At 37.0% G+C, this 14,960-nt stretch overlaps 1 protein-coding gene across 5 annotated transcripts in view; it reads left to right on the top strand.

Annotated features, from left to right (window-relative positions):
- Positions 1-14,960, top strand: part of TBC1D5 (TBC1 domain family member 5) — a 581,354-nt gene that overhangs the window by 356,300 nt on the left and 210,094 nt on the right. For all 5 annotated transcript variants that reach the window (XM_025882739.2, XM_025882764.2, XM_025882715.2 and 2 more), the window contains 3 exons: positions 943-993; positions 1,088-1,157; positions 7,168-7,340. In XM_025882739.2, coding sequence (XP_025738524.1) covers positions 943-993; positions 1,088-1,157; positions 7,168-7,340 — 294 coding nt within the window. The remainder of the gene's footprint in view (positions 1-942; positions 994-1,087; positions 1,158-7,167; positions 7,341-14,960) is intronic.

Below are 14,960 nucleotides of genomic sequence, written 5' to 3'. Positions count from 1 at the left end.
ATTCATATATGCACTCCTCTGATGACCCATTCTTTCACTATAGGCTGCATGAGAACCTTGTCTGTGAGATCCTTTCTCCCCACTCGGTTTCACTGAGTTCAGGTCATAAATAGGAGACCAGTACCCCAAAGGACCCCAGTCTGTAAATAAACAAAAATGACTTGTCATGTTTTTGAGATATATTAACTTATTCTTCACAGCAAGTAACTTTAGTATTTTCTAGCTTCTTTTGAATTTCTCTAATTATACTGAGTTTGTGCATCTGACTAGAGTAACCATATCTTAATTACCTTTTCGTCAGTTATTCTAAAGTATGGTAAGGATGAAGTTAGTCTTGGGATCCTGTTTTCATGCCAGTTTTATCTTTTTAAAAGCATGTGTATACAGTATACTTCGCAGGAAAGTATAGATGATTGAAAATTGCTTTTAAATAAGTTGGACATGCTGTTTTAGCAGTTTCAAGCCATTGAAGGTAAAAGCAACACTAAAATAGATTTGAAAGAGGTACTGTCACTAATTAATGGATGTTAAAATATAATAAAAACAGAAACCATTGAAAGAAAATAATGTTCTGATAGGATATATTTGACTCGTATGTTTTTTTTTTTTTTGTAAGTGTTTTGTTTTGTTTTGGAAAACAAGTGATAGATTGTGGAGTAATCAATTTATTCTAGATCAGGCACATTCAAGGAATATATTGTTACATTTTGTAGTTGTTATTTGGAGTAATTGGATAGTTACTTTACCTAATTTGATTTTCATCTTTCTAGAAAGAAAGGATTTCATTTGTTAATGGAATTGCTTTTTTTATTTAGAAAGGATGATTTTTTTTTCATTTGCACACTATATGAAAGTTGGCTTATGAGTATAGAATAAGGCAACTTCTGCATCCCCTTCAACTAAAAAGTTATACATTTTGATTATTTGTATTGCTTTTTTAAGTGAGGAAATGAAAACTCTCTTGAACCCCGAGTATCTGGAACATGATGCCTAGTAAGTACAAAAATTCTATTATTTTAATTTTTTATGCCATTTCTACTTCAGTGAGGGTTTAACATTAGCACTGTATTATTTTTCTAATTTTTAGTGCGATGTTCTCACAACTTATGGAAACTGCTGAACCTTGGTTTTCTACTTTTGAGCATGATGGTCAAAAGGCAAGTGTTATAGTACAGATCTTTTCAATATATTTTAGGGAACAAATGATTTCAGTAAGTAGCAACGTCTAATCAGAGAATCAAAGCCAATATTATTACTATAAAAAAAACAAAAATTTAAAAATCTATGGAATAAGATTGAATTGGGGATCTAAACCATATTGCTAATAATATTGGCAGAAATATAAAGGTAAAATTAAAAATTTCATGTAAATAGAAATTTTATTTTATATGTATATTATCCATGCAATAGAACTTCTTACTTGAAAAATTACTATAAATTTTGAATGACAAGTACATTTATCTGCTTGATCTATTGTTACACAAGTGAGTTGATAGACATTTTGTTACTGAAGCACCTAGACAAACTGTGTGAAATAGGCTGTCTTATTTTTACTAATACATCACTGTTGATTTACACATTTAGCTTCAATACCATCATTTATCATTTACTCTCTTTTATTCTTTTTAACTATAATTTTTATTATGTGTTATAACCGATATACCATAACATTCACCTTTAAATTGTACAATTTAGGGGCACCTGGGTAGCTCACTCATTAAACGTCTGCCTTTGGTTCTGGTCGTGATCCCGGGATCCTGGGATCGAGCCCTGCATTGGGCTCCCTGCTCGGCAGGAAGCCTGCTTCTCCCTCTCCCACTCCCCCTGCTTGTGTTCCTTCTCTCACTGTGTCTTTCTCTGTTAAATAAATAAATAAAATATTTAAAAAAAATAAGTAAAAAATAAAGGGTACAATTTAGTAGTTTTTAGTATATTCACAAGATTGTGTGAATGTCCTTATTATCTGATTTGAAAATATTTTCATCACCCCAAAAGGAAATCCCATAACCATTAGCAGTCACTCTGCATTCCCTCCACTTCCCAGAGTCTCTGGCATCACTAATGTACTTCCACTTTCTATGAACTTGCCTATTGTGGACATTTCATATAAAATGGAACCATTTAATATGTGGCCTCTGATTGACTCCTTTCACTTAGCAGAACGTTTTTAGTGTTCATTCCTGTTGTAGCAAGCATCAGTACTTCACTCCTTTTCATGGCCAAATAATATTTCACCCTGTGGATATACTACATTTTGTTTATCCATATATCAGTTGATGGACATTTGGCTTCTTTCACTTTTTGGTTATTAAGAATAATGAGGCTGTGAACATTTGTGTACAAACTTTGTGTCTACATATGTTTTCAATGCTCTTGGCGTTTCTCTAGGAGTAGAATTGCTGAGTTAACTGACATTTTAAACAAACATATATGCTAACTTAGAGATCATTATGGTGTTTTCATTGTTATTACACAATATTAGAAAAATTGCCAATTATTCTGGCAAGGGATGTTATTAAGAGTTTTTGGTATATTTTTTCTATATGATTAATTTATTTTATATTGATATAATTGATTGCATTCTGGTCAGAAACCATATATTATTCTGTCACTTTATTCCATCTCTTAAAAAAATGAAATGGATAACTAATGCTTTTTATGCCTTTGGTCTAGATCAGGGCAGACTACTGCCTGCAGGCCAATTTGGCCTGCCATCTGTTTTTATACAGCTTGGAAGTTAAGCATGGCTTTTACATTATTAAATGGCTGAAAAACTATCAAAAGAAGAATAATATTTTATGGCATATGAAAATTATATGGAATTCAGATTTCCATGTTCATAAAAAAAGTTTTATTGGGAAATAGCCATGTCTATTTGTTTCCTTATTGTCTGTCACTGCTTGCTCATTACAGTGGCTCATTACAAAGTTGAGTAGTTGCAACACAGACAGTATGACCTATAAAGCCTAAAATATTTACTATCTGGCCTTTACAGAGAAAATTTGCTGATCTTCAGCCTAGGCGATAAAGTCTTTCTTTAGTAATATATCAACATGTTATATTCTCTAAGGTTATTAGAGGTGAAACTTGTAAGCATATTTGATGAACTACCATGTTTTAGAACAATTACTTTATATTTGTTCTTGGCAGGAGATTTGATGAAGTCATAGACTTATGTGAGAATCAAAATTTTGAGCAGAAAGTATTTGAATACATTTAAATAAAAGCATCATGATCTCTTTATGCAGTGGTCATTTTGTATTTTATAACTGACTCACAGTATCTGCAAAAGTGAATGATAAAAATGTGAGCATTACCACTTTTCAGTTTTATCCATTCATGTTGATATCACTGAATCAAGTTCATGAAAATGGCTAAGACAACACGAAAAAGGATATTTATTCATTTTATCAAGAAAAAACATAGGTGCAACCTCTGAACATTTATGTTACTTGTATATATTAATGAATAATATATTCCTAAAAAGCGTATCCAGTGAATCCCTCTTTCATTGTCTCCTTTTTATTCTCTGTCTTGATTCTATCACCTTTTATAAAAGAAGTTTGAGAAATTAATATACTACTCTCTTTCGTTCTTCTAGTTCCCTTGACAATTCAGTTCTATCACTGTGTATGTTGCCTCGGTCAGCAGACATACTTTCCATAATGAGACTCTCTTGATGAAGAAAGCAGTGTGTTGCTTTACATAATGGTGTAGAATTATCTCGCTGAATCCTTGTAACAGTTTGTGTACTGGCACTGACCTGTAGAGCACATTTTGAGTATTACTTAATAAATGGTTAAAAAGATTGCTAGTTTTGTTGGAGCTTGTAGCCATCCCATGTGATTATATTTGTTAAATGCAAATAGCATTTTTATGATGATAGATCTTTAAGATAAGGAATATCTTATATTAACTAAAATTTTCTCTTTTGGTTTCACTGTTAGATAAGCTGTTTACCATTTAAATGATCATGAGCATTACTTGTGAGTTTCTTAAATTTAAGAAATTTTGTTATAAGTATTCTGAGCACAGGGGAAATCTTTTCAAACTACAGTTTATTTAAGTCTGTAGTTCTTAAGCTACACATGAGTCTCTATTCAGTATTTGATAAATGGACCATATAGGCTGTTGATTTAGTGACAACTCAATTCTCTTCGTCCTGGAAATCGATTACATTATTTCATTAAGTTAAACCTTTTTTAACAGGTTAATTTAGGATCAGTTCTCTCCAAAGCCAGTGATTGTATCTCTACAGAAGTGTTTATTATATCTCTACAGAAGTGTATCTACAGAAGTATCTCTCCATAGTGTTTATTCAAGACCCTTAGAAGATGACTAGGTTTAGTGATCTGTTTCCCACGTGGTTGTTAGAAATCCTACCTGAGCTCAGTGCCTTCACCCCACACAGTATGGTATTCAGCCTCACAAAGTTCTTCAGTAAATAAAAACTACGTGACTAAAATAAGCAAAAAGTTGAGTTGTTCATTTTTAAAGGAAATTGGCTTCAGTGTAAACACTATCTCTTGAATGTGAATGGTATCTTAAAATTAACGTGAATTCCCCCCCCCAAATTATTTCAATTTAATATCAGTTGGAAAAAAATTGAGCAAGAATTAAAATTTTTTAAAAATTATAGCATCCTATCATTTGAAGAGAATACTTGATATTATAAAATCAGAAAATGGTATCTTGGTTGTACTATTTTTATAATAAACTACCACAACATAGAGGTATCTTTTTCTTCTGTCTATACAAATTAGCAGAAACTACTTGAGCCATAAAAATCAATATGGTCTTACATCCCTCAGACCTACAGATGCTGGTGCAGACCCTGTAGGAAGTACTAAAGACTACATTTCTTTTTAAGAATTGAAATGATCCTGGCAAGACAGATGGAACCTCTTCCAGGAAGTTTTTCCTAATGCTAACACATGCCCTTCCTCTCCTCTTTCTTTCTACCAGCCTGATTAGTCACTGCTCTTATGTGGATTTCTACATTTTTTTCTGCATAGTCTTCCCCTCCAGACTACAAGGGCAAGAGCTTTACCTTCTTTATTTTTTTTTAAGATTTTGTTTATTTGAGAGAGAGAATGAGAGAGAGAGAGAGAGAAAAAAAGCATGAGAGGGTCAGAGGGAGAAGCAGACTCCCTGCTGAGCAGGGAGCCTGATGTGGGACTTGATCCCGGGACTCCAGAATCATGACCTGAGCAGAAGGCAGTTGCTTAACCAACTGAGCCACCCAAGTGCCCGAGCTTTACCTTATTTGTTTTGTCCCTGTGAATGTGGTCCAGTGATGATAAGATGATGTTCCTTTTAGAGATCTCATGGTTTAGGAACCAAAGAAGTAGAAACAGATACTGTAGAGGTAAAGAAGAAGATGATGAAATAGGACCTAATGCTTGAGCCAAATCTATATGAACACTGGGGAGCTCCTCTGTGGAAACACTGGGGAGGGGATATTTCAGGTCAAAGAATGGCATCCCCAGGATCTCTGGAAGCACAGTGAGAGTAGAGGCTGACCAGATAATGAAGGCCTTACAGACCTGGCTCAAGAATTTGTCTTTTGTTTTTGTTTTTGTTTTTCCTGAGGAGGGCAACTGGGCATAATTTAATATCTGTTTTAGATGGATCACCAGGCATTTTGGAAGCTAGATTTAAAAGCAGACTGAATTAAGGGCAGTGAGACCAGTTAGGAGGAAAAAAATGATTAGGACCCCAAATCAGGTTATAACAGTAGAGCTGTAGGAGAGGGGACATAGTAAGAGTCTCCCAAGTGGTTCTGAGGAGCTAAAATTGGCAAAGTGGGTGTTCTTATTGGAGGATGGGTTAAGGTAGGCATGGGGAAATGATGAACATGTTTTTGAGCAGAAGATGATAGCTCAGTAGTGGGCCTGCTGAATTAGAGACCCTTTTGTAACCAGGATTCCTTGCCAACATGAATGTATGAGAGAGAACCCAAGAAGGTTCTAGGTTATGAATACAGATTTGGAAGTCTTTGGAAAATGGGTATTGGTATATGAGTATGATCACTCAGGGAATCCCATGCAAGTAGAGAATTAAACTAGGACCAGACCTGTATGAAAAAGCAGCATTTGCAAAGCAAAAACAAAAATTTGAGCTGGAGAAGTAGAGTGAGGGAGTGGCAGGCAGTCATAAGAGAATGATGCTATAAATCTCAAGATTGGAGAGAGGTAGAAACTGAGGACTCAACATAAGAAAGGTCAGACATAGGGACACTTGTGTGTCTCAGTCAGTTAAACATCTGCATTTGGCTCAGGTCATGATCTTGGGGTCCTGGGATGGAATCCCTGGTTGAGCTCCTTGCTCAGCAGGGAGCCTGCTTCTGTCTGCCTGCCACTGCCCCTGCTTGTGCTCATTCTCTCTCTCTCTCTCTCTCTCTGACAAGTAAAAAAGTAAAATCTTGAAAAAAAAGAAAGGTTAGACATCATATATTAGGGGAAAACATCAGACTTGAGAGGGTGGCTGAAGTTTACATGAAAGCATTACAAGCAGTACAGATATATCTTTCTTAATGTGAGATTTGGAAGGGGAAGAAGGAAAGTTGTAGTTGACCTACATAGATTTTTTTTTTTTTTAATTCAGCTGTACTTTTGGTCTGGAGAGTTTAAAAATCTTCCTACTCAGCTATTTAAATTGATCAAAGGACAGTTAGAAAATACCTCTTTTCTAATATTAGTTTCCTTTATTTCCTAACTTTTTTATAGTTTCGAGAGCTCAAGGTAAAACGTTTTTCATTTACTGTGTTTCATGTTTAACTTTTATGCCACAAGAAATATGTTGTCATCAGAGTATTCCATTTAGGTCCTATGGCTGATTAGACAAACTAACTATAAACAAGTAGACTAGCAGCTACCACTACCTGTAGTGAAAAATTATCTTGAAATACTCAGTGTCACCAGAGAAACTGGTTAAGGGAATACAAGTAGGAAATATTTTAGAAGGCATTTCCTGGCCTTTATTTCATGAGCATAATCATCTGTATGATGGTCAGCATATGATTCTACATTTAAGCATGTGTCATGAGATGATTAAAGTAGTTATTGGTTCTTACTTTAGCTCCCATTGATAAATTCAAGAATGATGTCCATATATTTGTTCATTTCATATTGAAGTAACACATGCTCCATTTTTTTCTCTTTTTAGGGGAAAGAAACACTGATGACTCCCATTCCCTTTGCTAGACCACAGGATTTAGGGCCAACAATTGCTATTGTTACTAAAGTCAACCAGATCCAGGATCATCTACTGAAGAAGCATGATATTGAGCTTTATATGCACTTGAACAGACTAGAAATCGCACCACAGATATATGGGTTGTAAGTACTAAAGTTTAAGTTTCAGCTACATCTAATTATGACTTAATGGTGGTTTCTGTATGTCTCAGTTCCACAGAAGGTATACTTTACATATTACTTTCACATATGATATTTCATCTAATACTCACACCAATCCTGTTGAGTGTTGTACGAGGGAAGAAACTAAGGCTAACACTGCATTTAGACATATTAAATAGTGAAGTCTTAATTTGGATTCACGAAGGATTGGTTCCATGATCTACAGAGCCCAGTGCAAAATAAAAATGAATGTCCCCTGTAAAAAAAAAAAAAAAATAGCAAGAATTTCAAGATGACAGCAGCAGATCATTAAGCCAAGCATTCTAAGAAGTACAGGGTCACACAGATCATACACACATGAAGCTAGCTGCAAACCTAAACAAACCTATAGGATATTCATGTGCTTTCCATTTTATTGGGAAGTGCTTTCTAAAAGTAAGATAAACGTTCCTCACAATGAACATAACATGGTAATCATCTTCAGCCAATAACTTCTCTTAACATATATAGCAGAAGAATAGGGAGCCATTCCTCAGATATGTGTGTGTGTTTGTATGTATATTTATTCAGTGGCTTACTTTATAAGGTGGGTAGGAAAATTAGAAAGATGGCAGGTTTTTTTTCTTTTTTTATTATTATGTTACATTAATCACCATACATTACATCATTAGTTTTTGATGTAGCGTTCTATGATTCATTGTTTGCGTATAATACCCAGTGCTCCATGTAGTACGTGCCCTCTTTAATACCCATCACCAGGCTAAACCATCCCCCACGTCAGCCCCCTCCCCTCTAGAACCTTCAGTTTGTTTCTCAGAGTCCATAGGCCCTCATGGTTCCTCTCCCCCCCTGATTTCCACCCCTTCATTCTTCCCTTCCTGCTATCTTCTTTTTTTGTTTTTTAACATATAATGTATTATATGTTTCAGAGGTACAGGTCTGTGATCCAACAGTCTTGCACAACACACAGTGCTCACCACAGCACACACCCTCCCCAGTGTCCATCACTCAGCCACCACACCCCTCCCACCCTCCACCACTCCAGCAAAACTCAGTTTGCTTCCTGAGATCAAGAATTCCTCATATCATTGAGATCATATGATACATATCCCTCTCTGATTGACTTATTTCGCTCAGCATAATACCCTCCAATTCCATCCACATCGTTGCAAATGGCAAGATTGCATTCCTTTTGATGGCTGCATAATATTCTATTGTATATATATACACCACATCTTCTTTATCTATTCATCTGTCGATGGACATCTTGGCTCTTTCCACAGTTTGGCTATTGTGGACATTGCTGCTATAAACATGGTGTTTATGTACCCCTTTGGATCCCTACATTTGTATCTTTGGGGTAAATACCCGGTAGTGCAGTTGCTGGATCGTATGGTAGCTCTATTTTCAACTTTTTGAGGAACCTTCATACTGTTTTCCAGAGTGGCTGCACCAGCTTGCATTCCCACCAACAGTGTAGGAGGGTTCCCCTTTCTCCGCATCCCTGCCAACATCTGTCGTTTCCTAACTTGTTAATTTTAGCCATTCTGACTGGTGTGAGGTGATATCTCATTGAGGTTTTGATTTGGATTTCCCTGATGCTGAGCGATGTGGAGCACTTTTTCATGTGTCTCATGGCCATTTGGATGTCTTCTTTGGAAAAATATCTGTTCATGTCTTCTTCCCACTTCTTGATTGGATCATTTATTCTTTGGGTGTTGAGTTTAATAAGTTCTTTATAGATTTTGGATACTAGCCCTTTATCTGATATGTCATTTGCAGATACCTTCTCCTATTCTGTTGGTTGTCTTTTGGCTTTGTTGACTATTTCTTTTGCTGTGCAAAAGCTTTTTATCTTGATGAAAACCCAATAGTTCATTTTTGCCCTTGCTTCCCTTGCCTTTGGCAATGTTTCTAGGAAGAAGTTGCTGTGGCTGAGGTCAAAGAGGTTGCTGCCTGTGTTCTCCTTTAGGATTTTCTTTCAACCATTTGGAGTCTATTTTCGTGTGTGGTGTAAGGAAATGGTCCAGTTTCATTCTTCTGCATGTGGCTGTCCAATTTTCCCACCACCATTTGTTGAAGAGACTGTCTTTTTTCCATTGGACATTCTTTCCTACTTTGTCTAAGATTAGTTGACTGTAGAGTTGAGGGTCCATTCCTGGGCTCTCTTTTCTGTTCCATTGATATATGTGTCTGTTTTTGTGCCAATCCCATACTGTCTTGATGATGACAGCTTTGTAGTAGAGCTTGAAGTCCGGAATTGTGATGCCACCAGCTTTGCTTTTCTTTTTCAACATCCCTCTGGCTATTCGGGGTCTTTTCTGGTTCCATACAAATTTTAGGATTATTTGCTCCATTCCTTTGAAAAAAGTGGATGGTATTTTCATAGGGATTGCATTGAATGTGTAGATTGCTCTAGGTAGCTTTGACATCTTCACAATATTTGTTCTTCCAATCCATGAGCATGGAACGTTTTTCCATTTCTTTGTGTCTTCCTCAATTTCTTTCATGAGTATTCCGTAGTTTTCTGAGTACAGATTCTTTGCCTCTTTGGTTAGATTTATTCCTAGGTATCTTATGGTTTTGGGTGCAATTGTAAATGGGATCGACTCCTTAAATTTCTCTTTCTTCTGTCTTGTTGTTGGTGTATAGGAATGCCACTGATTTCTGTGCATTGATTTTATTTTATTTTTTTTTTAAAGATTTTATTTATTTATTTGAGAGAGAGAGAATGAGAGATAGAGAGCAAGAGAGGGAAGTGGGTCAGAGGGAGAAGCAGGCTCCCTGCTGAGGAGGGAGCCCGATGCGGGACTCGATCCCGGGACTCCAGGATCATGACCTGAGCCGAAGGCAGTCGCTTAACCAACTGAGCCACCCAGGCGCCCTCTGTGCATTGATTTTATATCCTGCCACTTTACTGAATTCCTCTATGAGTTCTAGCAGTTTGGGGGTGGAGTCTTCTGGGTTTTCCACATAAAGTATCATACCATCTGCAAAGAGTGAGAGTTTGACTTCTTCCTTGCCGATTCGGGTGCCTTTTATTTATTTTGTTGTCTTATTGCTGTGGCTGGGACTTCTAGTACTATGTTGAATAGCAGTGGTGATAGTGGACATCCCTGCCGTGTTCTTGACCTTAGGGGAAAAGCTGTCAGTTTTTCCCCATTGAGAATGATATTCACTGTGGGTTTTTCATAGTTGGCTTTTATGATATTGAGGTATGTACCTTCTATCCCTATACTCTGAAGAGTTTTGATCAAGAAAGGATGCTGTACTTTGCAAGTCCTTTTTCTCCATTTATTGAGAGCATCATATGGTTCTTGTTCTTTCTTTTATTAATGTATCGTATCACATTGATTGATTTGTGGATGTTGAACCAAACTTGCAACCCAGGGTTAAAGCCTACTTGGTCGTGGTGAATAATCTTTTTACTGTACTGTTGGATCCTATTGGCTAGTATTTTGGTGAAAATTTTCTCATCCATGTTCATCAGGGATATTGGTCTGTAATTCTCATTTTTGATGGAGTCTTTGTCAAGTTTTGGGATCAGGGTATTGCTGACCTCATAAAATGAGTTTGGAAGTTTTCCTTCCATTTCTATTTTTTGGAACAGTTTCAGGAGAATAGGTATTAATTCTTCTTGAAATGTTTGGTAGAATTCCCCTGGGAAGCCATCTGGCCCTGGGCTTTTGTTTGTTGGGAGATTTTTGATGACTGCTTCAATTTCCTTAGTGGTTATGGGTCTGTTCAGGTTTTTTATTTCTTCCTGGTTCAGTTTTGGTAGTTTATACATCTCTAGGAATGCGTCCATTTCTTCCAGATTATCTAATTTGCTGGCATAGAGTTGCTCATAATATTTTCTTATAATTGTTTGTATTTCTTTGGTGTTGGTTGTGATCGCTCCTCTTTCAATCATGATTTTATTTATTTGGGTTGTTTCTCTTTTCTTTTTGATAAGTCTGGCCAGGGGTTTATCAATCTTGTTAATTCTTTCAGAGAACCAGCTCCTAGTTTCATTGATCTGTTCTACTCTTCTTTTGGTTTCTATTTCATTGATTTTTTGCTCTGATCTTTATTATTTTTCTTCTCCTGCTGGGTTTAGGCTTTATTTGCTGTTCTTTCTCCATCTCCTTTAGGTGTAGTTAGGTTGTGTTTTTAAGATTTTCTTGTTTTTTGAGAAAGGCTTGTATTGCTATATACTTTCTTCTTAGGACTGCCTTTGCTGCATCCCAAGGATTTTGAACAGTTGTGTTTTCATTTTCATTTGTTTCCATGAATTTTTTTAATTCTTCTTTAATTTCCTCGTTGACCCATTCATTCTTTAGTAGTATGCTCTTTAGCCTCCATGTATTTGAGTTCTTTCCAACTTTCCTCCTGTGTTTTAGTTATAATTTCAAAGCATTGTGGTCTGAAAATATGCAGGGAATGATCCCAGTCTTTTGGTACCAGTTGAGACCTGATTTGTGACCTAGGATGTGATCTATTCTGGAGAATGTTCCATGGACACTAGAGAAGAATGTGTATTGTGTTGCTTTGGGATGGACTGTTCTGAATATATCTGTGAAGTCCATCTGGTCTAGTGTGTCATTTAAAGCCTTTATTTCCTCGTTGATCTTTTGCTTAGATGATCTGTCCATTTCAGTGAGGGGGTGTTAAAGTCCCCCACTATTATTGTATTGTCGATGTGTTTCTTTGCTTTTGTTATTAATTGGCTTATATAATTAGTTGCTCCTATGTTAGGGGCATAGATATTTATAATTGTTAGATCTTCTTGTTGGGTAGACCCTTTTAAGTAGGATATAGTGTCCTTCCTCATCTCTTATTACAGTCTTTGTTTTAAAATCTATTTTGTCTGATATAAGGATTGCCACCCCAGCTTTCTTTTGGTGTCCATTAGCATGGTAAATGGTTTTCCACCCCCTCACTTTCAATCTGGAGGTGTCTTTGGGTCTAAAATGAGTCTTTTGCAGGCAGCATATCAGTAGGTCTTGTTTTTTTATCCAATCCGATAGCCTGTGTCTTTTGATTGGGGCTTTTAGCCCATTTACATTCAGGGTAACTATTGAACGATATGAATTTAGTGCCATTGTATTGCCTGTAAGGTGACTGTTACTGTATATTGTCTGTGTTCCTTTCTGGTCTATGTTACTTTTAGGCTCTCTCTTTGCTTAGAGGACCCCTTTCAATATTTCTTGGAGGAATGGTTTCGTGTTTGCAAATTCCTTTAGTTTTTGTTTGTCCTGGAAGCTTTTTATCTCTCCTTCTATTTTCAATGACAGCCTAGCTGGATATAGTATTCTTGGCTGCATATTTTTCTCATTTAGTGCTCTGAAGATATCATGCCAGTCCTTTCTGGCCTGCCAGGTCTCTGTGGTTAGATTTGTTGCCAGTCTAATGCTTCTACCATTGTTGGTTACATATCTCTTCTTCCGAGCTGCTTTCAGGATTTTCTCTTTGTCTGTGAGACTCGTAAGTTTTACTATTAGATGTCGGGGTGTTGACCTATTTTTATTGACTTTGAGGGGGGTTCTCTGTGCCTCCTGGATTTTGATGCCTGTTTCCTTCCCCAAATTAGGGAAGTTCTCTGCTATAATTTGCTCCAATATACTTTCTGCCTCTCTCTCTCTTTCTTCTTCTTGAATCCCAGTTATTCTAATATTGTTTCATCTTATGGTATCACTTATTTCTTGAATTTTGCCCTCGTGATCCAGTAGTTGTTTATCTCTCTTTTTCTCAGCTTCTTTATTTTCCATCATTTGGTTTTCTATATCACTAATTCTCTCTTCTGCCTCATTTATCCTAGCAGTTAGTGCCCCCATTTTTTTATTGCACCTCATTAATAGGCTTTTTGATTTCGACTTGGTTAGATTTTAGTTCTTTTATTTCTACAGAAAGAGTTTCTCTGATGTCTTCCATGCTTTTTTCAAGCCCATCTAATATCTTTAAAATCATCATTCTTGGGCACCTGGGTGGCTCAGTTGGTTAAGCGACTGCCTTCAGCTCAGGTCATGATCCTGGAGTCCTGGGATCGAGTCCCACATCGGGCTCCCTGCTCAGCAGGGAGCCTGCTTCTCCCTCTGACCTTTCTCTCTCTCTCATTCTCTCTCTCAAATAAATAAAATCTTTAAAAAAAAAAAATCATCATTCTTAACTCTAGTTCTGACATCTTAGTAATGGCCGCATTGATTAGTCCCTGGCAGTCGGTATTGTCTGTTGTTCTTTTTTTTTGAGGTGATTTTTTTTCCGTCTTGTCATTTTTTCCAGAGGAGAATAGATGAATGAGAGAACAAAATGCTAACATGGTAACAACATCCCCAGAAAAATATACACTAAACAAATCAGAAGAGACCTGAAACTGGGGGAAAAGAAAGGGAAAGAAAGAAAAAAGGAAAAGATAAAAACAAACAAACAAACAAAAAAAAGACCAGAATATGATCAAATATGATCAGGTTGGTTTATAGATCAGTGCCACACACTAGATTTTGGGCGTATTTTGGTCTGTTAGAAGAAAGTGCCTCCCAAATTTTAAAGAAAGAAAAACTTACATATGTACAAAAATAGGGGTCAGTACGATGAAGGGATAGAATATGACTGTAAAGATGAAAAGTATAAAATATTTTATAAAAGGAATTGATAAGCTGGTTGAAAAAAGAAAGAAGAGGATTAAAAAAAAAAGGAGCATATGTGATCAGGCAGGAGACTAGAACAAAGCCATAAACTAACTAGAGATAGGGTATGTTTTGGTCTGTAAGAAGAAACTGTATCCCAAAATTTTAAAGAGAGAACAACATATATATATATATATATATACACCAAAAATAAGGTTAACTATTATGAAGGGATAGAATATGACTCTAAAAATGAAAAATAAAAAAGATTTTTTAAAAAAGGGATTCATAAGATGTTGGTTGAAAAAGGGAAAGAGAAAAATTTAAAAAAAAAAGAAAGTTAAAAAAAATTAACTTTGAAAGACTAAAGAATCAGGGGGAAAAAAAGCCATGAATTCTATGTGCAGTATTCCCCTAGTGCTGGAGTTCAGCCGTTGCCATTGATGGGTAAACGTGGTCTTGGCTGGCAATTCTTGCTGATCTTCTGGGGGAGGGGCCTGTTGCCATGGTTCCCAAATGTCTTTGCTGGAGGGGGAAGTGCTCCGCCCTTGCCGGGTCCGGGCTAAGTAATCCGCTCAGGTTTGCTCTTGGGAGCTTTCATTCCCTTCAAACTTTTGGTACAGCTTTGGAGGACGACAGTGAAAATGGCGGCCTCCCAATCTCGGCCTGGGAGGAGCTGAGAACTCTGGGCTCCACTCCTCATTGCTCCCCCAAAGAAAAGCAGTCAATCACTCCCGTCTCCCTGGCCGCATTCGGTGCTCACCTGGCCTGTGACTGAGCATTTCTATCTCTGGTACACGACCCCTTGTGGAGTCTCTAAACCCAGCAGATCCCTGCAGTGCGCTCCCGTGCCACTCCTCCCAGGGGAAAATGGGGAGTCTCCCCGGATCTGCCACTTGTTGGGTCCCTGCTGGAGGAGCAGTGGCCCGACTGTGCCGCGGATTGTGGTTTATGGCAACCCCGAGCTGAGAGCCCACTCCTCCGCTCCATCTCTGCA

The sequence above is a fragment of the Callorhinus ursinus genome, unplaced genomic scaffold, assembly GCF_003265705.2.
Source record: "Callorhinus ursinus isolate GAN/ISIS: 27379988/994484 unplaced genomic scaffold, GSC_fseal_2.0 scaffold1, whole genome shotgun sequence".
NCBI lineage: Eukaryota > Metazoa > Chordata > Mammalia > Carnivora > Otariidae > Callorhinus > Callorhinus ursinus.
This window is presented reverse-complemented; position numbering and strand designations above follow the sequence as displayed.